This window comes from Schistocerca cancellata, chromosome 2, assembly GCF_023864275.1.
Source record: "Schistocerca cancellata isolate TAMUIC-IGC-003103 chromosome 2, iqSchCanc2.1, whole genome shotgun sequence".
NCBI lineage: Eukaryota > Metazoa > Arthropoda > Insecta > Orthoptera > Acrididae > Schistocerca > Schistocerca cancellata.
The window spans coordinates 109,947,541-109,975,459 of NC_064627.1; the positions used below are offsets into that span (position 1 = coordinate 109,947,541).

The window sequence follows — 27,919 nt, forward strand, 5'->3', positions numbered from 1 at the left end:
ATTGACTGCCAGTCATCCGAGAGACATTCATGAAACGCAAAGAAATGATGGAGACGTGTCGCAACAAAACTACCATTTTCTACAGATCTTAAACATAATTACGATGTAAGGAGCCAGAGGTAGTCATCTGCTCGAGAAGTGAAAATCAAATACTATACTTTAACATCATTGATATATGGTGCTAAAATATTGAATATGAATTGCACACATTTTCGTTCGTCAGCCAGATAGTGTAGTAGTATTTCAGTATATCAATCATGGCTTCACTTTCAACATTTTGTGAAATACATGCTCTAATTTTCCTGCTTGGAGGTGGTATAAAAGGTTTTGTAATGATGTCTCTACCCATAACACCTACGGCGCGCTGATTTATTGGTAAATAACTTCAAGTTTCACTAGCGCCACAACCCCTCACTTTCTGTCGTAGTTTCTCTTACAAATTTTCTATCAGAAAACCGTGAAACTTATTAAGCACATACTCATTATTTTAACAAGATTTTGTTTCCAATGAGTCTTTCAGGAACGTCCATCATTGATCCTAACATCACATGATGAATATTATGCTTGAATGTATATATATTAATGCTTGAATATATACACTGTGGACCGAACCAGTGAGGGCTACGGTGGGACGAAGCCTCTTCGTCGTTTCAAGGTCCCCAGCTCAATACACAATACACAAACTGCAAATAGATCAAAAAGTCCTATGTAAAGTTGGCAGTCTTACGGGTTTTTATATAAGAAAAGGCGACTGGAAAGGTATCTTGCTGTATGATATTCGTGCATTTTTGTGTAGTTTAATAGTAGAGCAGTTATGACCATTTTGAACTGAAATTTGTACTATTCATAGTATCAGTTCAGACGTCTTATGAAGAACAAAAGAATAATGTAACACAGACATTTCTCTATCAAAATTGTTGAGAAATGTGCAAAAGTTGAAATTAACGGTGGCTAATGTTGCAGTTTAGTTTCGCTCAGTTTACGATATTTTCTTGGCGTCGGAACTCATTATTCCGTGACGACAAGATTCCAGGCTATTTATACCAAAAACTACAGGTGATGTGAGACTGAGCACTATAAAACTGTGATCAGAGTACACGCTCGTTTCAAGCAGCCACGGCTCTTACGGTTGTTGTACGAAAATGTATTTATAAAATAGCAAAGAGTAGCGAGAGTGATCTTTACATCAAATTATTTGTAAATTATAAATCGTACGAGTGAAAATATTGTCAGTTAATTTTTTTCCCTTCGGACAGAATCTTGTATAATGTTACTATGTAGGTTTTCATTGTCATTTAAATTCAAACTTCTGGGCTGAGAGACTGTGGTCGATATATAAAACTATTCCCCAAAGTTTCATCTGCGTCTGTGAAAGACGTCTTCGGAGGTTTTAACCGAAGGAAATCTGAGATATTGATGTATTCCACGGCAGTACACGTTTATTAGGATATATCACACACCAGCAAGGACAGTAAAGAATCAAAAATGTAATACTTAGGAAATCTCGCAGTAAAGAATTAATTCTGTAAAACTTACATTGAAATAGCGTAACCTTTCTTCAAAATTCACGTACATGTAGCTGGAAGTAGGTTCCATTAGATACTTTGTATACTTAGGGGCACTTTACACGTATTTTTCAGCGACATAATTTCAAGAAATAGTTCTTTCCGGCTTGCAAAATGTCGTAATATTTACAAATTTTCACAGTTTTATTGAAAATTTAACTGCATGCACTATAACTCTTTGAGTTAGAACTGATTTTCTGCAGTAGAAACAAGTTCGACATAAAAGTAGCTAGTACAGCTAAATGAGAACGTATCAGTAGTGTTTAAGCATATAATATTACAAATTTGTATCCACAATCCTAGCATCATAATGATTCAGTTACAAATATCTGAATCTCAACAGGTGTGTGTGTATCTGTGCGGTGTGGCCCTGTCCGTCCTAGCCGAGGAGGAGCAGCCAGTGAAAGAGAAGCGAGGACTCTCCGGTTCGCTGGGTGGTTATGGTGGCGGCTACGGTCTGGGAGGTGGCTACAGTGCCGGCTATGGAGGCGGCTACGGTGGCGGCTACGGAGGTGGCTACGGAGGTGGATACGCTGGTGGACTCGGAGGCGGCCTTGCAGGTGGCATCGGGTCCGGCATTGGAGGGGGAGGAACACAGATCACTGTCAACAGAATACCTGTCCGGGTCCCAGTCCCTGTGGAGAGGATCGTTCGAGTGCCTGTGAAGGTCCCATTCACGGTAACTGTGGACCGGCCTGTCCCTGTGCAGGTACCACAGCCGTACCCTGTCCCTGTAGACAACCCTGTGCCCGTCCCCGTCAAGGTCCCCACCCCAGTGTCTGTCCCAGTTCCTCAGCCCTACGTCGTTAAGCGTCCAGTGCCCTACGTCGTCAGCGCTGGCCACGGTGGTATCGGAGGAGGCCTTGGCGGTGGTCTTGGAGGAGGCTACAGTGGTGGCCTTGCTGCAGGATATGGCGGAGCTGCCGGTGGCTTTGGAGGACTTGGGGGCTACGGAAAGTATGGCCACTGAATTCTGGAGCCAAACCCAACAACTTGACCCATACACGCCACCAGTATCCATAGTAATGGAATGTAAAAGCTATAAAAATAAATTTTTCAGAATAAAATCTTTTCACTTTTGCTTTATACTGACCCACCATGGAGTAAGTGCACTTTGACACACTCATCTTTCACGGAAATGAAGGAAAGTAAGTTATGTAATCATTCTGCCTCATATTCACTCTGTCAAAACCTGTCTCATCTTCCAATGTATGACACTGACGCTTATCATCCAAGAAAGTCATGTATTTTTAATGTTTTTGTTGCTGCAAGTTAAACATGTTTAGCATATATTTATTCTGTGTGGTTGACACATACGAGCACTCGAGTAGACGGAAATATAACATAGCCTTCCTCGTGTTGTGGAGGGAAGACCTAAAGAAATTTTATGTGCTTATACATTATTTTACACCTTCTCTTCTTATTTTCGGTTTCAAGTTAACTGAGAACAAAAAATTTAAGGATACCTAAATGTAGTGAACATACATACCAGTAATGCGGCTAAAGGCAAATTTTTGGAGATAAAAGTTGACCGAGAACGAAAAATTTTCGAAGTATCTAAACCTAGAAAATACACGCAGCACTAGCACAGATATTATGCGGACAGTATATCGTGGCAGTCAGCCGCGACCGTAAGCAAACGAGAAGTTTTACTGCCCGAGCGGAGAGGAGCGGTGCGGGGGAATAAGCACCGCCTACTTCTCGAAGGGTTGCCATCCTACGCTCACTTTCTGTGTTTCCACGAAAGCAGATCTGACATAATGGTCGTAGAAACCGCCGATTCCTTTTCTTATTGTGAGAGTTGCATTCGATTCTCTTTACGCACGAAGCTTAGTCTCTTCACTCATTTCAGGATAAGAAAAAAAGCAGTCCCACAACACAAAGAAAATTGGCGTAGACAAAGCATTTGGTAGTGGCTACAGTGCAATTGTTTGCTTCGGTTGGCGTTGGTAGTTCAGGCCCGACCTCTACCGGCATCTTACGCAACCATAGTTCAAAAGACCTCCCCACTTAAAACTACCACTGTAAAGTGTCCGCATAATAAAGACAAATGTCTGTGGCCGGAAGTTACCTGAGAATAAAAGAAAAGAAAGTTTTAAAAATAGTTAAACTTGTATAATACAAGCACTAGTAGTAAGGTTAGAGACTATCATTTTTAACCAAAAGGGCCACGCCAAGGGGCCCGCGTTCGAGTCCCGGCTGAGGCTGGAGACTTTCTTCGCTCAGGGACTGGGTGTTGTGTTGTCCTCATCATCATTTCATCCCCATCTCCGACGCGCAATTCGCCCAATGTGGCGTCTAATGCAATAAGTACTTGCCCTCGGCCGAACTTCCCCGAATGGGGGACTCCCAGCCCACAATGCCATACGCTCACTTCCATTCCCACCACAGAGGCTGCACCAAACGTTTACAACAGCTTCCTGGTGCTCCAAGACTACACTAACTCGGTAGTATTTGAATGCCGTAATTGAACCCTCTTTCTGCATATACTCCACGATGGCAACATTTACATCTGATACCAGTGGCGAGTACATCTCTCTAAATCTGTAATTTTGTGCTTGACACAAACTTAAACTTGTACAAGATTTTGGAATAAAAGCTGCAGGTAAAATGGAAATGAGCGTACGACATCGTTGGCCGGGAGGCCCCATGTGGGGAAGTTCGGCCGCCAAGTGCAAGTCTTATTGCAGTCGACGCCACAAGCTGCGGCGTGTAAAGGAGACCGTGTGGGGTTCCCCCATGCGGGCCTCTCGCAGGGATTCTGTTATTCTCTGTAGGCTCCGCATTGATCACTCTTGGCTGACGCATGGTCATCTGCTGCGTCGAGAGAACCCCCCTCATTGTCGCTGTGGTGCAACCATGACGGTGGTCCATCTGTTGTTGGAATGTCCTCTTTTAACAGCTCTCAGGCGTGCATTTAATCTCCAGGGTGATTTATCATCTCTTTTAGGTGACAATGTCTCTCTGGCAGATCGGGTTTTAAGTTTTATTCGCGCAAGCGGCTTTTATAGGTCCATTTAATTTTATTACATCACCCTCTTTTGTGCTGTATCTTTTACTTTGTTTTGTGTTGTAATTCGACTCCACCCTAATCTTTAAGGCTGGAGGTTTTAACGTGTTGCAGAGTGGCTGGCTCATCCTATTATTTCCGTGATCAGCCAGCCACAGTCCTCTGCTGTGCAGTTTTAATTCCTTCTGCCTTTGTTCTCTATGTAGTTTTTGTTGCTGTGCTCCGTTTTCCGTGTTGTCTTACCCTTGACCATGGGGCTTTTCTTCCCCCGGAATTTTTATTTTAGTGCTTCGCCTGACTGGTGGATGGTTTCACTGTGCTCTGTGTTTTTATGAAGCAAGGGACCGATGACCTTTGCAGTTTGGTCCCTTTATTCTTTAAACCAAGCAACCAACCAACTGGGCGACTTGCGCGTCAGTGATAAGGATGAAATGATGATGAGAACAACAGAACACTCAGTCCCCAAGCGAAGAAAATCTCCATCCCAGGTGCGAATCGAACCCCGACCCGCGTGCATGGGCGGCGAACATGTTACCACTCAGCTAAGCAGGAGGACCTTTTGCAGGTTAATGCAGCTGCAGAGAGGACACAGCGGCCGCACAAGATAAGCACGTTGTAATTCGGCACTCGGGATATCCTATTTGAGTATAGTGTCTAACTACGAATAACCACAGCGGGCACATCGGATTCTGTAACCCCGTTTTACAACGAAAATTTTTATAAGCACACATGGAAGGCGTACTTTACTTCCGTGAGCACAATTTTGAAATTGATATTAGAAGAAAAAACAATATTATATATATATCCTAACTGGAACGTTAATGTAGATATCGCCAATCATTTAGTATCTTCCAGCTCTGCATTTACGTAATAATAAATTAACATAGCAACAGAAAAGCATTCATAGAGCCATTAATCCTAACTACATTAATAATCATGCATAAAGACACTAACGCAAAGAATCTTAAATATACTGTGCCACTAGTAACATTCTGTGAGCTGCTGTAGTGACTTTTAAATGCCAAATATTATATTGGACGCCAGTGTGGAGGGTAAAAATCGTAGATGGAGACCAAGAGATGAATACACTAAGCAGATTCAGAAGGACGTAGGTTGCAGTGGGTACTGGGAGATGAAGAAGTTTGCACAGGATAGAATAGCATGGAGAACTGCATCAAACCAGTTTCAGGACTGAAGACCACAACAACAACAGTGATTTTATTTTCAAACGCAAAAAAACAAAAGAAAAAAAAGAAATTTCGATACAAGCGTGTCACAGCACATATTTATTGTATTTAGCAATGAGCGAGTACTTTCCAATATCTACACTCCTGGAAATGGAAAAAAGAACACATTGACACCGGTGTGTCAGACCCACCATACTTGCTCCGGACACTGCGAGAGGGCTGTACAAGCAATGATCACACGCACGGCACAGCGGACACACCAGGAACCGCGGTTTGGCCGTCGAATGGCGCTAGCTGCGCAGCATTTGTGCACCGCCGCCGTCAGTGTCAGCCAGTTTGTCGTGGCATACGGAGCTCCATCGCAGTCTTTAACACTGGTAGCATGCCGCGACAGCGTGGACGTGAACCGTATGTGCAGTTGACGGACTTTGAGCGAGGGCGTATAGTGGGCACACTACCGTAAGGGTGGACGTACCGCCGAATTGCTCAACACGTGGGGCGTGAGGTCTCCACAGTACATCGATGTTGTCGCCAGTGGTCGGCGGAAGGTGCACGTGCCCGTCGACCTGGGACCGGACCGCAGCGACGCACGGATGCACGCCAAGACCGTAGGATCCTACGCAGTGCCGTAGGGGACCGCACCGCCACTTCCCAGCAAATTAGGGACACTGCTGCTGGGGTATCGGCGAGGACCATTCGCAACCGTCTCCATGAAGCTGGGCTACGGTCCCGCACACCGTTAGGCCGTCTTCCGCTCACGCCCCAACATCGTGCAGCCCGCATCCAGTGGTGTCGCGACAGGTGGAAATGGCATGGCAAGCCGTTCCACAGGACTACATCCAGCAACTCTACGATCGTCTCCATGGGAGAATAGCAGCCTGCATTGCTGCGAAAGGTGGATATACACTGTACTAGTGCCGACATTGTGCATGCTCTGTTGCCTGTGTCTATGTGCCTGTGGTTCTGTCAGTGTGATCATGTGATGTATCTGACCCCAGGAATGTGTCAATAAAGTTTCCCCTTCCTGGGACAATGAATTCACGGTGTTCTTATTTCAATTTCCAGGAGGGTATTTTAGATACTGATAGCTAAACCCACTCTGACAAAAGCACTGAAAGAGGTAGTATTAACGTTATAACAAAGCTAGCTTACCATAGGTACCCTGATGTTTAAAAGAAAGGTGCTTCGCTTCATATTTTCCACTCTCAAGTTGTCATCAGTAGAAAATAGGAAATGATATAAAAATCAATAGTTCATGAACTGAAAGCTTCACAATGTAGTACTCCATCCGTCACCAGTACAGGATTTCTCGCTTCATACAACAGTATTTACCTCTAGCGACTGTGTACATTACATTCATGTAGTGCAGCACATCGCATCAAGCTGTGGAAATCCACAACACGTATATGCTTCACAATGAATTTTCTCTCTGCAGCGGAGTGTGCGCTGATGTGAAACTTTCTACCAGATTCAGCACTGGTTTGGAAGGTAGGAAAGGAGGAACTGGCGAGACTAAAGCTCTCCTTGGGAAGCTGTCTTGGTACTTGCCCGCAGAAGGTAGAGGTCCTGAGTTCCACTCCCGGCCCAGCATACAGATTTAATCTATCAGGATGTGTTATATGTGCTTCAGTTTGTAACAGTTATAAGGCATAAGGAAATATCCTTTAGTAATAAAGACCATGATTTTCCGCTCTTCTGGCCATCAAACTACTAAAATCGTGTCTTTCGTCCCCATACATATTTCATGTTTTTTTATTAAAACATCGTCAGTGATCTGAAAACTGCACACACGTACCTTACTTGCTTCTCTTGTTGTGGGGGTACAACATATGCTCGTTTATCAAACTACTGAAGTGGCATTGCAGCATTTCTTCGCATGTTTCTTGCTTACATTATGTTAGCTGTGCGTTTTTATGTACCTTAATAAGCGTTTTCCCTATGTTGCCCACAATCAGATAATATACATGTTGGTCACTATTACAACCAATTTTTAGAATGTCCTGTCTTCTGTGTCCCTTAGTGCTGGATGTCTTCCCCGACGGCGATGTCATCTTTTAGCAGTATAACTGTCAGTGTTACAATGGTTTGAGGAGCATTATAGTGAACTCACGTTGACGTCTCGGCGACCAAATTCACTGGATGTAAAGCATATGGAATCCATTAGGATCGCTATCGGGTGCCATCACCGCGTATTTTTTCACTGACTTTACCCAGATGCACACTTTTCAAGATCGTCTTAGAAAGGCAGACATAAATATGAGGCTGAACAATTACCACAGTTCTATAGCCAAATAAATATTCTGACATCTCTTTACACAAATAGCACAGTGCTATATTTAAACATATACACTGATATCATACGTTGAACAATTAACACAGCATGATATTTTAACAAATACACAAATATCTCAATTTAAACGAATAGCACAGTGCAATAAATCATATGCTGTCTACGTTATACCCGCATTATTGGTGTCTGATGTCACTATAACGCTGCCCCTAGTAGCCCCTGGTAGAATTGTAAGTAACGTCGAAAACCTGAAGTACGTACACAGTCACGACATCGTTAAATTTATACTGTAACGTCCCCTTAGAAGAATTGTATACGAGACTGTGCTTAAACTGACACAATATTTTTAGCGCAACGCAATCTGACTTTCAAAATCCCTACAAAAGAATGGCCCTGACTAACATTAACCTATACGTTTCACAAATCACTTACCTCACCAAACATCTTCCTTACTCGAACTACTGCAATACAGCGAGCGCCACTACTGCCAGCTAAATAAAAGATTCAAACTATGGAAGGCACTAACTACTGATAGGGATAGTTAGCAAATGAAAGATTTCAATAGAGAACAAACAATGTATTTACCTTAATAGTCATCAAAAGTCATAATATATGTAATTTCAAAACTCCGCAATCTCTCTCCTCACATCCACCACTGCTGGCGGCTCACCTCTAACTGCGCAACGCTACGCGCTGTTCACATCCAGCTGCCGCTGCCCAACACCACACTGGCAGACAACAATGCCAACTAGCCACAGACTGCACACAGCACAGCCAGTGATTTTCATATAGAGCGCTACGTAACGTTGCCAATAAGAAAACATAAACAGCCTACTTACATAGCCCCCACGCTCCCCAAAAAAATTTTACAAATTGTTTTGGGCAGTGGCCAATAATGATTTGAAAAAAATTTTCATAATTACAATAACAAAGATATCAAATGCTCACACTTATTTATACAATGTTGGTCAAAAGCTAAAATTTTCTCACAGTCCATAAAGATAGTCCTGATCATTCATCATAATAGTAATTACAGTTTTTTTTCACAAAGTCTCATTAGTAAAAGAAATTGCACACAGAAGTAGTGGATTTCCATGCAGTCTTGAAGAAGTAGTGTTGTCCTTCCAACGGAAAGACTGTGCTGACTCTTGACATGCAGACAGGTAATGGGCCACAACAGAGCAAACCCACAGCAGAGTCATTCGACGTTTTGAAGAAGATTGGTAGGTAGGTCATCACAGAGCAGACCCACTGTAGTCCTGGTAGAGATTGTGGTATTGGTGGGTCATCAGAGATGCAGACCCACTGCAGTCCTTGTAGAAATTGTGGACAGGCCCACTGAAGTCCTGGTAGAGATTGTGATATTGGTGGGCCACCAGAGGTGCAGACCCACTGTAGTCCTTGTAGAGATGGCCAGCAGCCATCTGTTGTGACTGTGCGGGTGCACAATCACCATTGAAGAGTCTTGCAGTTAATATAACAAGTCCATAACCACCACTTGTGCACGCACAAAGTTTTTGGAATTGTCCTTAGAAGTCTTGCAGACAATATAGCAAGTCCATAAACCACCACTCGTCCACTCAAGAAATTTTTTTGGAAATGTCCTTAGAACCAGCAATGCTGTTATCCAGTCCCTTGCTGAATTATCAACACACGTGCAAACACTAACAGTCCCAACTTCTCACATATTGTGCATTACTATGACCAACAGAAATGTGTACAGTGAAATGAATGCTTACAAGTTACTTAATTTGATGAACTGGTGTCAATTACAATATTATAACATGAGAATACAATTACAAAGGTACAAAATACATCATTAAAGAACATAACAATACAGATAACATTTGTAGTAATATGGGCTTTACAAAAGAATAGAAATAACATATACATCAGTGTTACAGGAATAATGACATGAGTACATACATAAAAGATCAGAATAACTTTTGAAACATCAACTTTACACATGAGCATTAAAACAAAACAGAATAAATAATGTCTAAGCATATTTACAAGGTAAATGACATATTATTAATGCCAATTATATTTGAGGATAACAGTATCTCTCATCATAGTGAACGTAGCTTAGGGCTAGAAAAATTCTACAACATAAATCGTATTAGCTAAACACATAAAGACAGGAAAAACATAAATAAACAAGAGTACACAAACACATAGCAGAATAACACAGGAGGAAAGGACAGGGTTTGTTTTCAGTGTAACATTTGGTACTGCAGTCCAACCCAGAACTTCATTCCATAGATCGTTCCTCTTATTTCGACATTTGCTCTAGCCAAAAAATTCTATCCAAGCATGCTTTCTGTATTCTATTCACACATTTCTTACCTCATTATTTATTTACCATTATCTTACCTCAACACTTATTTCCAAGAAAATCCTACCTAAACCTGTTGTCCCTAAATAATACTTTTTTTGTTCATATCCTCTTTCAAAATTCTTTTTTTTTTCTTTTTTTTTCTTTTGCCACACCATTTTCTTATAGCTTCTCAATACATTTCTTCCAATTCATCATAGTTAGTTTCTTATATAGTCTACCCCCTCTTAAGCTAACTTAAATCTACTGAGCTCAGATGCTAAACTAAGGGAAGAGGCAATGCAGCAGCATAAAACAATTAACACAAACATCAATGAGAAAAAATTTAAATAGGCAAAGCAATTGCAGGACTACAACTAATATAAGGCACTGTGCAGAAAACAAGAAAAATAAAACAGTAGTAAAACTAGCTTAGAAGAGTAACACAAAGTCAAATTCAGTAACACTATGCCTGGAAAACAGCAGTAACTTATACCTAAACATGACATAGCTCAAGCAGAAACAATATTACAGTAAAAACAACAATGCAGAAAAGGGAAATGTCTATTCACATCTTAATGTCTATGTAATTAAAGTGGTGCACCACAAGAAGTTATTCTACAAAAAAAATTACCAAGTAGTTGAAAAGAAAATTCCGTATGCAATTCCTGTGAAGGGAAATGTCTTTGTGCTCCCCCATTCTTGGGAAATGTATTACAAAATTAGTATTTACTGGATCTGTAGACAGAAAATATTTATATTAGTACATCTATAAAATTCTATTTTAACCAATGCTGCAGCGCAGCTAGAAACTTGATATTAAACAAAATAAATAAATACATAATGCAAGCCATATGGCATTTTTCTCAACTAGCAAGACAATAGCCGTGAAGTGTTTCTCATTGTTTCATTAGGCATTTCAGTAAATATCATAAATTAAGAGCTCCACAGTGTTATCATGTTTTCAAGTTTGAGGGTGTCGTATTTACGATGCTTTCTACAAAGGAATGTCAACAGCGAGGATAATGGCCTCCCTTTTTTTTCTACCTGTGCCTCTGGAAAGGCTTTCTTTTGTCAGACGACTACCTCTCAGCTGGGCGCCCAAAACGCATTACGTCAAGGTCACTTACCTTTCTTACGGAAATATTTACGACAGTGGTTTCCGCTACAGTGACAGAATCATATAAAAATATTTCACAGGTCAAGAAATTGCGTTACAAATCTGTAGAAACAAAATCCTATAAATATAACAGTGTCCAAAAACTTTTCGCCGGCATTGTGATACATTCACGCATTTACACACATTTCATAACTCTTAAAGTACGATTCTTGGTTTCCAACAAACTTTTTCACAAACCAGAGTCCCTAACCACTACTCCTTATTCCTTACCTTATTCGTCGACACTTCTTCAATATTTCATCATAACAGATATGTAGCTTAATCAAATAACTCATATAGCATCAGCTTATTGATCATAAACATACCGCAACAGCATAATACACATAGTCATCGTACTAATATCATCATAACACCTCAGTCAACTCTCACAATCGTCGTAGCTTCCTTCAATAATTAAAAAAATTCTCTGCTCATGTCAAAAGTGTCATCTGCCTCAAACGTACTTTAAAAATCGTGATCCCATACCAAATATATCATTCAAAGCTCTCATAATATCACAATGGGTCCGAAAAAATATGAACAGTTCACAAAGTACAGACAAAATACAATTTCATAAGTGTGAAGTTACCCAACTGTGTAATTGTGTAAACATGTGTCACTGATGTAGTAAAAAAAATGTTTATCTCTCAGTTAAATGATCAGATAGCTGTGTAATTTATGTATTAGAGAAATATGGTACCGATGTGTAAAGTTGTATAAGCAAATACCATATTAGCTAGGGCTCCTTGTGCTTGCCAAACACATGGTACACAAAGTAAGCGTGGCCCCCCCTGAGGATTAATGTAATTATAACCTCTGGTGTTACAGATTACAAGAATGGAATGAAATGTATTACGGAAAACCTTTGTATCATTGTACTTCAAATATCTTTAAAAATAAATGACTTAAGCACAAAATTAATCACTCAAATGCGTGTCCTGTAGAGCTAAATGTGCGTCTTGCTGTAAGATAATCTCTGTGGAAGTGTCGTAGTTATTTTCCTCCGAAAGCTAAGTTCTGCAGAATTCAAAGTACTTACCTCATGATAAACAAAAGTGAAATGCTTTGCGTATAGATATCTTAGTTATTACGCTTATTGTTCTGATGAAGAAATTACTGTGCTGTAGCGTATTGTTGTGCTACGGAAAAGGCTGTCTCATTGTAGCTATACCACAAAAGTTACTACTAAAACATGTTATACTTTCCAGAATAATACATAAAACTGTGCAGACATAAAACAGAAACACCACAAAAGCAACATTGTAAATTGTCACTCATTAGTAGCGTCATGATAAAATCGTGTAGCTGTTACATAAACTAATCACTGTGTCATCTGGTATCTCACATAAAGTACTTTAAATCCAGAATGTATTTTCAAGTAAACCAAAATGTTGCATTAAAATCTCATTGGCAGTATATGTTCTAAGTATGTAAGCCTGATAGTCGTTACGTAATCGTGCAACTAACAAGCAAGAATGTACACACACAATAACACTGTGACGTCTGTTCACTATAACAATGCATTCGTAATTTCTGTTTAAGTAAGTTCTCTTGGTTCTTGATTTGATATTTAACTTCCAACATTGTTGCATGTTAACAGATTCTAAGTCTGACAAAGCATACTAGCAATGTAAAGTGAAAAGTTATATGGCAAAGACGAAGTTAAAAGGCAGATTATCTTTCAATAAACGGTTGCACATGTGAGATGTGGTGTATCCCTTTGCTCTTCTCAGTACGCAGAGTTTCAACTTCAACGCAATTATCATGTGGTATACGTCGGTAAAGAATACTGGAATTTTGCTCAAGGTTAGCGTCAATGTTATTTTTCCCTGAGCCAGCGGGCGCAAGTGGCTGCCTGCGGTGTGAGTCATTGTCTGTTTCTTTGTTGGCGCGCATCGTTACTGGGATTAGGAGACCTAGCTTCTACAAATTCACGTTGTCGAAAGTGCCCTGCTCTATTTGAATCCCGCCAGTTCTGATAAAATTCAGGTCTGTCGTTATGGTTATATCGTCTGTCGTCATGTCGGTAGATTCCATAGTTTCTTTCTTGTCGGTTAAGTGGTGGAGAATTTCTCCCTGAATTATCACTGCACAGTGGACCGTTGCGTCTGAAGTTATTCTGTCTCCCGTGATAATAATTATTTTTGTTCCCATATTGTCTGTTTCTCTGATTGTCTCTGTGATAGTCATTACTGCGGAGAGGTGATCTTTCCCTGTAATTATTACTACTCTGCCAACGGTTGTCATACGGGTGGTGTCTGTTTTGGTCACAATTTATGTTATAAGAATAGCCTTGTTGTGTATTATTTCTGTCATCGCGGAATTGTGACAGATGTGACTTGTAATTGTTGTACTCCTGTTTTCGCGTTCCGCAATTGTCAGTGTCAATTTCCAGTTCTTGTAACAGTCCCTGAAAAGCTTCAATGTCGTCTTTGCAACGTCCTGCTAAAATAATATGTCTCAAATGTTCAGGCAGTTTGATTAAGCAAATGCGGATGAGTTCTGAGGGGCTGTATGGGTTTGACAGGTACTGATTCTTGTGCATGTCTTCAAAATATTTCACAAGACTGGAAAATTCAGATTGTTCGAAATGTTTCATCATTATGATGCTATGCTTTACTCGGTCTTGTGTAGCTTGAGACCAATAAGCTGAGAGGAAGGCATGATAAAATTCTCCTTCACTGTGATAATCGTGAATGACCGATCACATTCTTACAGCTGGTCCATTCTCCAAGTAGCCACACATAAATTCTAACCTGTGCTCCAATGACCAGTTGGGAGGAAAACAATGAGAAAATTGATGAAGCCAAGCTTGTGGATGAATGTCGTTGCCAGAATTCTTAAATGTTTTGAATTTACGTGTAGTAATGAACAGCTTATAGTCGAAATCATCGTGTCGGCGAGTCGCACATCGCTCATTGTTACTTCGTTTCGGCGGTTCCATCTCAAAATCCAATGCGCCTTGCCAATTTCTTTCATAATTTCCGAAGTGTCCTGTGTTATTATTTTGTGGTTGTTCCGTATTTCTATGTCCCTCTTCCCGTACTGGAGCGCGAGTGTCCTCTGAAATATGTAATTCTTGTATTACCTGCATCAACTGATCTTGTACTTCCCGGATTTCTCTTTTGTGCTGTGGATTGATTTGATTTTGATTTTGTTTGAATTTTCTAATTTGTTCATACTCTTCTGTGTCAGTGAAGGCTACGGGTCTTGTGTCATTCAGATCATCATCTACCTTTGTAGATAAGTTAGTGACCTGATCCGAAAGTTCGGCTACTTTCTCCGATAGTGAACACATTTCCTCAGTGTGTTTTTCTGAACCAAGTTTCAGAGTGTCCATTTGTGTTGAAATCGAATCTACTGTGTCCTTTACGTTTTCCTGAGTTTTTGCAAGTTGTGTAACTGAATCGGTAGATGCAACTGAGCCAATTTTAGCCCACAAGGTCTCATGATTTTCATGAACAATGGTTTGCAGTTCTTTTATGGCTGCTTCGTGATTCTGTAATGCATTTTCATGCCGCGAAAAAATAGGTTGAAAATGCTAACAAATTTGTGTTTTTACATCATTACAGACTTTTTGACATTTCGATTCAATGTTATGTAACTCAGTAGTTAAATCTTCACGTGTTTGTTCAAGCGTGATGTAAAGATTTTGTTCCATTGCATCTAACTAATGCTGTGTTTGTCTCTGGTGTTGTTCCATTGTATCTAACTGTTGCTGTGTTTGTCTCTGGTGTTGTTCCATTGTGTCTTACTTTTGAAGCCTTTGTCCCATTTGTCTCTGATTTTGTTCCATTTGTTGCATTAATTGCAATAATAATGTATTAGTGTCTGGAATCTGTTTCTCTATGCTTTTTGGCAGTGCATTTTCACCGGCAACGTTCACATTTTGACAATCAGAAAATGTGTCTTGACTCATTTGAGAAAACGGTGAGGACGCAAAACCTGAATCTACAGTATTTGCAAAATTGTGTCCTATCATTTCGGATTCCTGAGGTGAGTTGTTGCCGAGCGATCGATCGATAATGCTTCCCTGTTCACTAATTGTTTCACTGCCTACGCCATTGTTTGCCACCCACTCCATTTCCCTATGCACAGTTACCAAATTATTATGTTGAACATTAGTTAATTCATTACATGGTGGCGCTAACACACTACTTTCGTCTTCACTGTCATTTCTCAGTTTACTTTGGAGCCTAGTATTACGTTTTTCACACGCCATTATTCTCACAATATTTCACACAACAACACAGAAAAACACAATTTGAAGAGCAAAAGTAGGGGAATACATTAACATAGCACTGAAAATAATATCTAGTTAATTGCAAGCGCAGCTGCGAAATACTTGGTGCAAATCTACATGCATGCCACAACTGTTTTACTGTACAACAATGAAATACTGCAACTACAAAGGAGATTCTCAATACAATTACGCACTAGCAATAAACAAAACCTACACTAATTACACAAACTACAAGAAAAAATCTGAAGATTCCAGTGAGGTATCCTGGCAGGGTCGCCATATGTAACATCCCCTTAGAAGAATTGTATACGAGACTGTGCTTAAACTGACACAATACTTTTAGCGCAACGCAATCTGACTTTCAAAATCCCTACAAAAGAATGGCCCTGACTAACATTAACCTGTACGTTTCACAAATCACTTACCTCACCAAAAATCTTCCTTACTCGAACTACTGCAATACAGCGAGTGCCACTACTGCCAGCTAAATAAAAGATTCAAACTATGGAAGGCACTAACTACTGATAGGGATAGTTAGCAAATGAAAGATTTTAATAGAGAACAAACAATGTATTTACCTTAATAGTCATCAAAAGTCATAATATACGTAATTTCAAAACTCCGCCATCTCTCTCCTCACATCCACCACTGCTGGCGGCTCACCTCTAACTGCCAACGCTACGCGCTGTTCACATCCAGCTGCCGCTGCCCAACACTACACTGGCAGACAACAATGCAAACTAGCCACAGACTGCACACAGCACAGCCAGTGATTTTCATATAGAGCGCTACGTAACGTTGCCAATAAGAAAACATAAACAGCCTACTTACAATACTCTAAACAAGAACCACCAAAAATAAAAATGTGATGTCACAGTATGTGAAAACAATGACTTTGCTATAAGAATGCACACACCACATTAGTAAATAATGGTGGGAAATAGGAGTATATACCCCCACAACACATCGCTATGCGTACGCTGTAAACAATTTCCCCACAACTGATACTGAATCTATGCAGAAACGCACAATATTTTAAAAACAGATAAAACCTGTGCATATACTCCTCACCATGCTCACTCACAACTTTGCAGATCGCTAGCTGAGGGCTGTCACCATCTTCTGCCCACAATAGTATCTCCAGCCACAAAGTAGGTGGCAGGCCGCAACAAGCATCTCGCACATGCTACCAACTGTCACAGAATACAATGTACTGATTGTGTTATTGGAGACACATACTGACAGGGAGAGAAGAGAGAGACAGTCACCCATGGTCAACGTACCTCAGCTCACAGAAAACAACGCACCTTGAATTCCAGGAGCACACATATGCATTTACTTATGAAACACACGACGGTGGCATCAGTGGACCATGATGAAACAAACGAACGTTACCTCCCTACATACGCGAAGCAGAGCCCAGACGAGAATACAGCCAGTCTTGAAGAAAAATACAATTTCTTTTGTTGCATTTATCTTTAATACCTGAGACTACTACTTGCAAACGTAAGCATTGTCCACAGCCCCTGGTGGGCCCATTTGCACCGACCGACCACCGTGTCATCCTTCACCAATGGCGTCATTGGATGCGGTATGGAGTGGTGTGGCGTCAGCACACCGCTCTTGCGGCCTTTATTAGCTGTAGTCTCTGCTACTCAGTCACGTAGTTCCTCAGCATCATGAGGCTGAGTGCGCCCGGTTGAATTTTTCCCAACAAGGAAAAATTCCTGGCAGCACTGGGGATGGAGAACAGGTTCTCAGCATGACAGTCAGCTCCACTAACCACTCAGCTATGGGGCAGACAGTAGTGCCAGTAATGACTTGAAATTAACAACTACCTAGATGTACTGCTATTATCACCAAAGTATCCTGTACGGCAACAAGCTTTTCTAAGTCAACTGTACTTAAAAAACGTTCTGGTACTTCCGTATAAAGTGTTTTCTGTTGATGACAGTCTTACTATACTAATAATCGTGATGGAGTCACTAAACTGGCTTTTTGTTTACAATTACAGAGGTAATCAGTAGTTGCTGTATCACATGTCATTGCGCAAGGCGTGTTCTCACGTTGACTCCTACACTGTATAGCCAGTTCTTTTTGCTTACCAGAAAAAGAAACACACGAAAGGCGAGATAAATAATAATATTTGTATGGTCTTTCAATAATATCGTGATTCCTTATGCATTGTATTGTATTGAACTTGGGACCTAGAAACGACGGAGAAACTTCGTCCCCGCCATGCCCTCAGTGGTTCACAACCCCGCAACAGGCTACAGCACTCCACTCATCACACCGTCGCCGCACACCGAAACAAAGATTGTTTTGCGGTTCGGCCCCCAGTGGACCCCCCGGGAACGTCTCACACCAGACGAGTGTAACGCCAAATGTTTGTGTGGGAGAGTAATTATGCTGTACTCGTGCGCGGAGACAGCGATAGCACAGCAATCACCGACATAGGGTAACTGAGGCGGAATATGGGGAAACATCTCGCATTCGCCAAGGCAGGTGGAAAACCGCCTTAAAAACCATCCACAAACTGGCCGGCACACCGGACCTCGACATTAGTTCGCCGGGCGGATTCGTGTCTGGGATTGGCACGCCATTCCGCCCAGAAAGCAGTGCGTTAGACTGCACGGCTAACCGCGCGGGCTTCCTTATGTAACTTATTTCTGTCTCGTATTTCACAAACACTTGGAGTGGATGGCCTGTATTGAAACTCTTTACAGACACTTATCGGCGAATTTGAAGATGATCCTTATCTGGGAGGCGCAAGAAAACCTAATGCACACGCATACAAGTTGAAGCCGCGGGGTGGGGCTCACAGATTCGTCTCAAATTGTGTGAACAGAAGCAGGCAGATGCCTATTTAAGTTTAATAGAATATCTCACCTAAGCAGGCCGGAACGTTCTCAAAGATTTTCGAATAGAGTGTAACATATTTTTCAGTACTTTCTTTTAAAGGGCCACAGCGCAACAGTTACGCACACGCTGCTACCGTTATTTTATTTCTTCGTAATGTCATTGCTCATTGTTGTAATGCCCTGATCGTCATTGTTCACAACACCCTCGTGTGTCGTGAAAGCTTCCCATTTTTCGGAATTGATGAATGTAGTTTTGTCATTTGTAGTGCCACGTTGCATTATTTCTTTCCTCCAAATCTGAAGGCTTTTTTCCGAGATTGGGAACTTCCACTTTGGATGAGCATCAGCAAAATCGACGCCGTTCGTCTTATCATCCAAGGACACCAAAGTGCGAGAGAAATTTTCATTAGGAAGATAAGCACTGTCGTTCACGTCTGTACTTGAAGAAGGAACCTATCACAAATAAAATAAGGCTGCGTATAGTAAAAGTCTGGTTGAGCAGAGAGAGAGAGAGAGAGAGAGAGAGAGAGAGAGAGAGGGAGAGGGAGAGAGAGAGAGATAGAGAGAGAGAGAGAGAAAAACAGAAAGAGAATGACAAAATCCGCATACTTATTCACAATGATTTTGTTCATCAGGTTCGATATACTGTATAGTATAAAATCTTCATCATTTATTATGAACTAATCATTCATAATTTCAGTAACCTCCTCTGCAGCTGCTTGACACATACCTATTACTAATGGACCCACAGACCAGAGGAACTGTTGAAAACAATACCTTTTTCTTTCTAAATTGAAATAAATTGAAAATGTGTAATAATAAGGAATGGTGAATTTTTTTTCTTAAATCTTTATCAACAGTTATGGTTTTTATGTTGTCACCAATCACTTCACTGCTAGAAATTTCTTGTTTGGTTTCCACTTTCCAATAAAATAAGAAGTTTTTACTGAAATTAATCATAGATGCGTGAGGAGACGCTCTTCATAACAGCAGAGACCATCACAAAATGTAAGAAAAGAAGTATAGTAGGGACCGACTTAAGAGATTTGAAACAGCTGCCAGAGTCACGTGCTCTGAAAGCACGAAAGAGAACAAAAGAAAAAACAGAGTGGGGATATGACGACAACAGAACGTTACTACTGAAGAACAGTGTAAATCACAAACCGTCAGAAATGTATCGTTTAAAACAATTCTTGTTTACATATATTATTTAATCAAGTTTAAGTAATCGTAACTAAATTGAATTTAATATTTTTACATATATAAATTTAACTGTTTAAGTAAAATTAAATTTTATATTTTACTCCTTTTTGTTGCTCAAAAATACCTCTACCCTATTCAGAAATCTCTTTTCTCTTTTCCCACGGCTTACTCAAACGAAATAGTCTAGGAACCTGAAAGGGGCTTCTGCCCACTTCTACTCACATAGTATGAGCCAAAACGGCGAGCCTCGTCCCGCCCCCCGCCCCTCCCCTTGTAAGTTCACATCACCAATTACGTGGCCTTATTTACCAATTATTTTGAATGAGCTTACTTTCTCGCAATGTCTCGTAACCTCTGGCATTTCTGCGTCACCAGATAAATTTATTTGCAACCAAACATTCCAACGGTACTCTAGAGTAACTGCTTTTTCTTTCGAAATGCATCTACAAAATTAGTGTAATATTACAAAGAAGTCTGACATATGGATGAAAGCAGCACCTAGCAAACAAGCGATCGCCTAATGTCATTTTATTAGTAGTTTCAGTTAGATTTATTAAACGAATTTTCAAAAAACGAGCGAGCATTATAGAGATGCTTCATAAACTCGGATAGAAATCCCTGGAGGGAAGATGAGCTTCTTTTCACGAAATACTATTGAAAGTATTTACGGAAACGCCATTTGTAGCTGAGAGCAGAGCGATTCTACGGCCACCTATGAACATTTTGGGTAGTATCGCAAAGACAAGAGAAATGAGGGCTTTTACAGTGCTTTTGGACAGCCGATTTTTCCCTCGCTGTATTCACGAGTGGAACAGAAAAGGAAACATCTAGTAGAGGTACAAGGTATCCTCGGCTGTGCTTCATACGACCTTTTGAGTCTACTGCCCTTAAAAAGCAATTTTGAATTTTGTATCTCAATACATAATTTGGATGAATGTTATACCAATTTAATAAGGTCCAGGATTAAAAAAATATATGTTCCCCCAGCTGAAATACAGCCATTATGTATATAATACATATACTGTCTGTTTTTAATATCACCTCCTAGTTTATAGGTACGCAATAAAAAGGATAGCTGATAACTTTTTCTTGCTCTCCATTGTCTGCGAGAGTAGAGGTACTTCTACATAAGTCAAATTTCAGATGTCGTTATTACCACTCCAGTAGACAAACTGCAGATCTGAATCCCTAATAGGAAATGAAAGCCTGTTAGATACACATTGTTTTCTTGATGCACTGTCCGTCACAATACAGAAGTTAGATACATGCTGCGTTACTTTAACAAGATCCTGTACTGAAAGAAGTATGTTTCCCCAACATTAACACGACGCATATGTAGAATATATATGTCGTCTGCGTTGGAGTCTACACTAGGGGTGTCAGCGCGCGTCCTTTTCAGTGGAGTATCCTACCAGCTACATTATGAGCAACTCTCAGAGCCCTATTTTTAGCAGGCTAAGGCCATACTGGATCCCGTCAAGCAAATGTTCCATTACAGAACTACATTTTATTCCCGCGTGTACACCCACTCCTGATTTTGAACTAATTCCACTTATAATAGCCTGTACTCGACTAGTGCAATGGAAACTGATTCGTAACATACTTTTCAACCAAGAGTTAGTCTACATTATGGGTGTCAGACCCTTTTCTTACTAGAATTTGCTGTGTAGTGCTACTTACTACAGCTAACAAAATGTTCCATAAAAACTACATCATATACAACCCATCCCGATATTGAAATGCAATTTGCTTACAATAAATACCGAGCAGAGCAGCAGATCATTGTAACTGGGGGCATAACAGATTTTCACATAGTTTACAGGCAAACAATTAAAACTGTTGGCAGAATGAGCATGGTTTACATCATTTTCGTGATACTCATTGTTTAGAAGGTGCACTTCTACATTAACAAACTTTTGTGTGTTCTTATTACTGCAGAATGACAGTAGTCCTATATATATATGTTTTGCACTCACAAGCAGCTAGTCCTCAGCCAGTTTCGTTTTGTAGCAACAGTGTATTTGTTGCACTGTGCTACTTGTTAAACATTAAAACCATAGGATGCTACCAGGCACTCGCTGACTGTTAGGACATATAACATTGTTAGATGGTTATCATTTTCAGCCATAGTGGCTATGTTTGTGAACCGTGACTGTGTGGGATAATTATTTATTTCTAGTTTCTGCTACCAGTCACTTTTTTATTTTATGTTTCATCTAACGCGCTTCGAACATGTTCTGTTCATCTTCAGGCGTTTAAACATACATACATACATAAAGAGAAATGTTACTTAAAGTTAAACAGTCTAAAACTAGATTAATCTAGAACTCTTTGTCCATTGTTTGTTACTGTAGTGGCTGGTGTGGTACTTTGGGGAGGGGGGAGGAGGGGGGCAGTGTATGGCTAGAAATTGAAATCATTGATGTCTTCTGCCGGTTTTCTTCCTTTTGGTTGACTCTGTATGATATCACAGCCTGTATAGCACGCAGATAGATTTGCTTCACTTATGTGTTACGAAAATAGTGTGAAAGGCTTTTATGACAGTTGATCACTTACGATTTCACCATCTTGCTGCTTCACTTGCATCACTGGTGTAATGGCGGGGCTGTTGATTGACATTACACTATTATACATTGTGTTTTGTCACTGATTGCCAACGTAATTCACTGCACAAATTGCTTCGACGTTATGCTAACACCACAAGATGGCGGACTGTAGCATGTGAGTCTGTACCGATTATCGAGGTTTTGTATCGATATTCTTGGTACTGACAGATTTGTAGTCTATTATTTACATTGACATATATTGAATCTCTTGAGTTAGGACTGGCTTAAGATATTTGAAGAATTTTGAGTTTTTGAATTCGGTTATTTCATTAAGAATGCTCTCTCCATGCTTTGTATTATGTATGAAAATTTCCATTTCTTCCATGATATCCATTCTTTTACTTTTTTCTCCTTTTTGTAAAATTTCGAGGTTGTCTTCGGTTTTCAGAGAGTGACCTGTGTCTTTAATGTGAGTTGCTACTGCTGATTTATTACATTTATCAGGCCTGTAGAAGTCTAAATGTTCTTTGAATAGGGTTCTGAAATTTTTGCCTGTTTGGCCGATATAATATTTATTACATTGGCTGCAGGTAATTTTGTAAATGCAAGATGCATCAAGCCTTGCATCTGGTGGTTTTATATTGTGAATAGCCCACAAATTCAGAACACAACCAAAAGTCCATAAACCCGACTCACCTATCTGGCCTATTGTGAACTCAATTAATAGCCCAGCCTACAAATTAATGAGAGAACTAAATGACATACTTGTAGAGAAATACACATTTGAAAAATCAAATTCGATAAAGATCAGCTATGAACTTATTAACAGTTTGAAAGAAATGTCAGTACCACCTCAAGCCAAGCTTCTGTCCCTATGTGTTCACATGTTGACTGCAGTGGGCACGGAACAATCGGGATTCGACCGTCGATCAATGGAAACCTTTCGGCTCTTTGGATGAATCACATTTTTGATACACTAAGTCGATGGTCGTTTCCACAAACGCCGTCATCGAGGTGAACGGAGGCTCGAAAGGTGCAGCATGCTTCCGAACACAGGCTGTTGGGAGCAGTATTACGATATGGGAGACATTTCCATGCACTTGCGTGGGGCATTTGTAGTTATCGGAGACACGCTGACAGCTGCGAATCACCTGCGTGCCTTCATTCTTGATGTTTTCCCCGACAACGATATCAACTTTCAGCAGTACGATTGTCCGCGTCTCAGAGCCAGAACCATGTTATCAGGGTTTGAGGAGCATTATAGTGAACTAACATTGAAGTCTCGGCGACCAAATTCACCTGATGTAAAGCCTATGGACCGATATGGGTCGCTATCGAGAGCCATCAGCGCGTACACAAATCAGCGGTCTGTTGTTTATGCGAAATACTTGAGGTTTTAGTAGATATTGAATCTTCTTTGTTTTTGTCTACTGAAATAACTGAGTGGGTGAAACTTCTCAGTTTGTACTGAAACTGCTGCATGCAACTGAACCTACTGTCTCGTTACTTATTTTTATCATTACAACACTGACCTACAGAATTTTCCCTGACAAGGACGACTCAAACTTAACCTTTCCTTTTATTACCCACAACATACACGCGCAACACAGTCTGACTGCTCTAAAATGACAACCTGACTTCAAATAATTAACACAAAAGAATGGCTCTAAATTGGAAGAAATCCTAAGAATAATCCATACTTTTTCATAAGTCACTTACCTCCCAGAAAATCTTCATAACACGAACTACAGCAATTACAGCAAGCAGCAACTACAGCCAGCTGAATAAAAAAATTCTAACTACTATAATCTCTAACTACTAGTAGGCATGTGCTTAGGAAAAGAAAGATTTTGTTGAAGGGCAAACAATGTATTTAGCAGATTTTACCTTAATCATGTGACATCCAGTTCTGAAAATTATACGAGGGTTGGAACTTAAATAGTGGCAACTATTTATTCACAACTGATAGAAAAGAGTAACATGTTTGCACCTGTTACTGTCCTTCAAAGTAGTCACCAGCGTTGTGTAGAACCCGTTGCCAGCGATGTGGAAGGCGTAGTTTACCGTTAGCAGAGCCTGTTCTGCTGATGGTGCGAATGGAGCGGTCCAAAGTTATGGTGATTCTCGTGTATGACTGTCATGGTGTTATCCTAACGCATTATTTTCCTCCATGCAGACCGTCAGTGCACAGTATTACTGTTCGGTTTTGGAGCATCACCTGTGACCAACTTTGCGCAACCCACTCATCATTTTGCACGACAATGCTCGGGCGCATACAGCGCAAGGTGTGGCTACTCTGTTCAGTCGAGGGGACTGCGAAGTCCTGTACCATCCACCATACTCCCTAGACTTAAGTCCTTGTGACATTGATTTGATTCCGAAGATGAAGGAACCACTTCGTTGAATTCGCTTCAGAACTGCTCCAGAGATTCGACAGATGGTAGACCGCTGCATTCCACACCATCAACAGAACATGCTCTGCCAACGGTATACTACGCCTTCCACATCGCTGGCGACGGGTTCTACACAACGCTGGTGACTACTTTGAAGGGCAGTAACGGTGTAAACATGTAACTCTTTTGTATCGGTTGTGAAAAAATAGTTTCCACTATTTATGTTCCAACCCTTAGATAATCGTCAGTAATTCCACTCCCCGAACATTATCAAATACATCATCATTTTACGAGGTGCATTCAAGTTCTAAGGCCTCCGATTTCTTTTCTAATTAACTACTCACCCGAAATCGATGAAACTGGCGTTACTTCTCGACGTAATCGCCCTGTAGACGTACACATTTTTCACAACGCTGACGCCATGATTCCATGACAGCGGCGAAGACCTCTTTAGGTGTCTGTTTTGACCACTGGAAAATCGCTGAGGCAATAGCAGCATGGCTGGTGAATGTGCGGCCACGGAGAGTGTCTTTCATTGTTGGAAAAAGCCAAAAGTCACTAGGAGCCAGGGCAGGTGAGTAGGGAGCATGAGGAATCACTTCAAAGTTGTTATCACGAAGAAACTGTTGCGTAACGTTAGCTCGATGTGCGGGTGCGTTGTCTTGGTTAAACAGCACACGCGCAGCCCTTCCCGGACGTTTTTGTTGCAGTGCAGGAAGGAATTTGTTCTACAAAACATTTTCGTAGGATGCACCTGTTACCGTAGTATCCTTTGGAACGCAATGGGTTACCCGAAATGTTTTAGTGGCGGTGAATCTGTGTGCTTCTATTGAGCTGACTGGCGCTTTGTTTCTGGATTGAAAAATGGCATCCACGTCTCATCCATTGTCACAACCGACGAAAAGAAAGTCCCATTCATGCTGTCGTTGCGCGTCAACATCGCTTGGCAACATGCCACACGGGCAGCCATGTTGTCGTCCGTCAACATTCGTGGCACCCACCTGGATGACACTTTTCGTATTTTCAGGTCGTCATGCAGGATTTTGTGCACAGAACCCACAGAAATGCGAACTCTGGAGGCGATCTGTTCAACAGTCATTCGGCGATCCCCCAAAACAATTCTCTCCACTTTCTCGATCATGTCGTCAGACCGGCTTGTGCGAGCCCGAGGTTGTTTCGGTTTGTTGCCACATGATGTTCTGCCTTCATTAAACTGTCGCACCCACGAACTCACTTTCGACACATCCATAACTCCATCACCACATGTCTCCTTCAACTGTCGATGAATTTCAATTGGTTTCACACCACGCAAATTCAGAAAACGAATGATTGCACGCTGTTCAAGTAAGGAAAACGTCGCCATTTTAAGTATTTAAAACAGTTCTCATTCTCGCCACAGGCGGTAAAATTCCATCTGTCATACGGTGCTGCCATCTCTGGGACGTATTGAAAATGAACGCGGCCTCATTTTAATACAATGCGCATGTTTCTATCCCTTTCCAGTCCGGAGAAAAAAAATCGGAGGCCTTAGAACTTGAATGCACTTCGTATTAACACCTACGAGATGAGAAGAGCAGCATCCAACACCTTACAAGAGAACAAAGAAAATATAAATAGAGATTTGTACGTAATTTCCTGCCAGCAGACGAGTACAAATATGTTAGCTGGGTGGGGATCAAAGAACATTTCTATGTTCTCTATGGCACAAAGCCATCTGATTATACAAGATTTTACGTATGTGTATCACTCGAAAGTACTACTATTTTATCAGAACAAGTTCCCGAAGAAGAATTAGGAGACATAATAATAAATCATGCCAAATCATAGGAGTCCCACAGCTGAAGGTACCCCCTACGAATTTTATAAAACTTTCAGACCGATCATCAGGAAAGAGTTCATGGAGTTAATGAGGGAGAAACAATACTGCGGCACTTATACTCCGAAAAAGGACCCGGAGTAATCATACTCGATTCCCCAAGAAAAAGAAACCACAATGGATAACAGGTTTCATACCAACAACGTTGTTATGTGCAGACTCGTGAGTCACATTTCCTGTCATAGTGACAAAATTAAAACTGACCTCTGAAGACTCCCTCAGGCCATAAGAAATGTATAGCATGCCCACCAAAAGCATCATAGGCGATATTGTTCATTAAGAGACACTGCATTCTTCTCATGCCAGTATATCAAAAACATTAGCGCTACTAAACATCGATTTAGAGAAAGCAGTCGGGAAGGCTAGCCATCAGTTCCTAAGGAGTGTGTCGCTCGAATTCCGCGTAATAACCTATGTCACATTTACAAACCTACATTTACATCTACATAGCTACACTACAAGCAACAGAACGGTGCGTGGCGGAGGGCAGTCATTTTCTTTCCTGTACCACTCGTAAATAGAGCGAAGGAAAAGCGATTGTCAATATGCCCCCGGATGTCCCCTAATTTCTTGTATCTTGTCTTTGGGGTTCTTACGCGCAATGTATGTTGGCCGCAGCAGAATAGTTCGCCAGTCAGCTTCAAATGCCGGTTCTCTAAATATTCTCAATAGAGTTTCTCGAGGAGAACGTCGCCCTCTCTCCAGGGATTCCCATTTGAGTTCCTAAAGCATCTTCCTCACATTTAAGTGTTGCTCGAACCTACCGGTAACAAATCTAGCAGCGCGTCTCTCAGTTGCTTCAATGTCTTCCTTCAATCTGACCTGGCACGGATCCCAAACACTCGAGCAGTACTCAAGAATAGGTCGTACCAGCGTCCTATGTGCTATCTTCTTTACAAGTGAACCACTCTTTCCTAGAATTCTGACAATAAACGGAGGTCGACCATTCGCATTCCTCACAAGATTGTTCCATCCTCATATCGGTTTGGAATGGTGCGCCCAGATACATTACTGGCCATTCAAATTGCTGCACCAAGAAGAAAAGCAGATGATAAATGGGTATTCATTGTACAAATATATTATACTAGAACTGACATGTGATTACATTTTCACGCAATTTGGATGCATAGATCCTGAGAAATCAGTACCCAGAACAACCACCTCTGGCCGTAATAAAGGCCATGATACGCCTGGTCATTGAGTCAAACAGAGCTTGGGTGGCGTGTACAGGTACAACTGCCCATGCAGCTTCAACACGATACCACAGTTCAT

At 41.0% G+C, this 27,919-nt stretch overlaps 1 protein-coding gene across 1 annotated transcript in view; it reads left to right on the forward strand.

Moving 5' to 3' along the window:
* LOC126151382 (shematrin-like protein 2) overlaps nucleotides 1–27,919 on the forward strand; it is a 310,746-nt gene that overhangs the window by 37,218 nt on the left and 245,609 nt on the right. Inside the window, exon 3 of the mRNA XM_049915937.1 lies at nucleotides 1,909–2,274. Within this exon, the coding sequence (XP_049771894.1) occupies nucleotides 1,909–2,274 (366 nt within the window). The remainder of the gene's footprint in view (nucleotides 1–1,908; nucleotides 2,275–27,919) is intronic.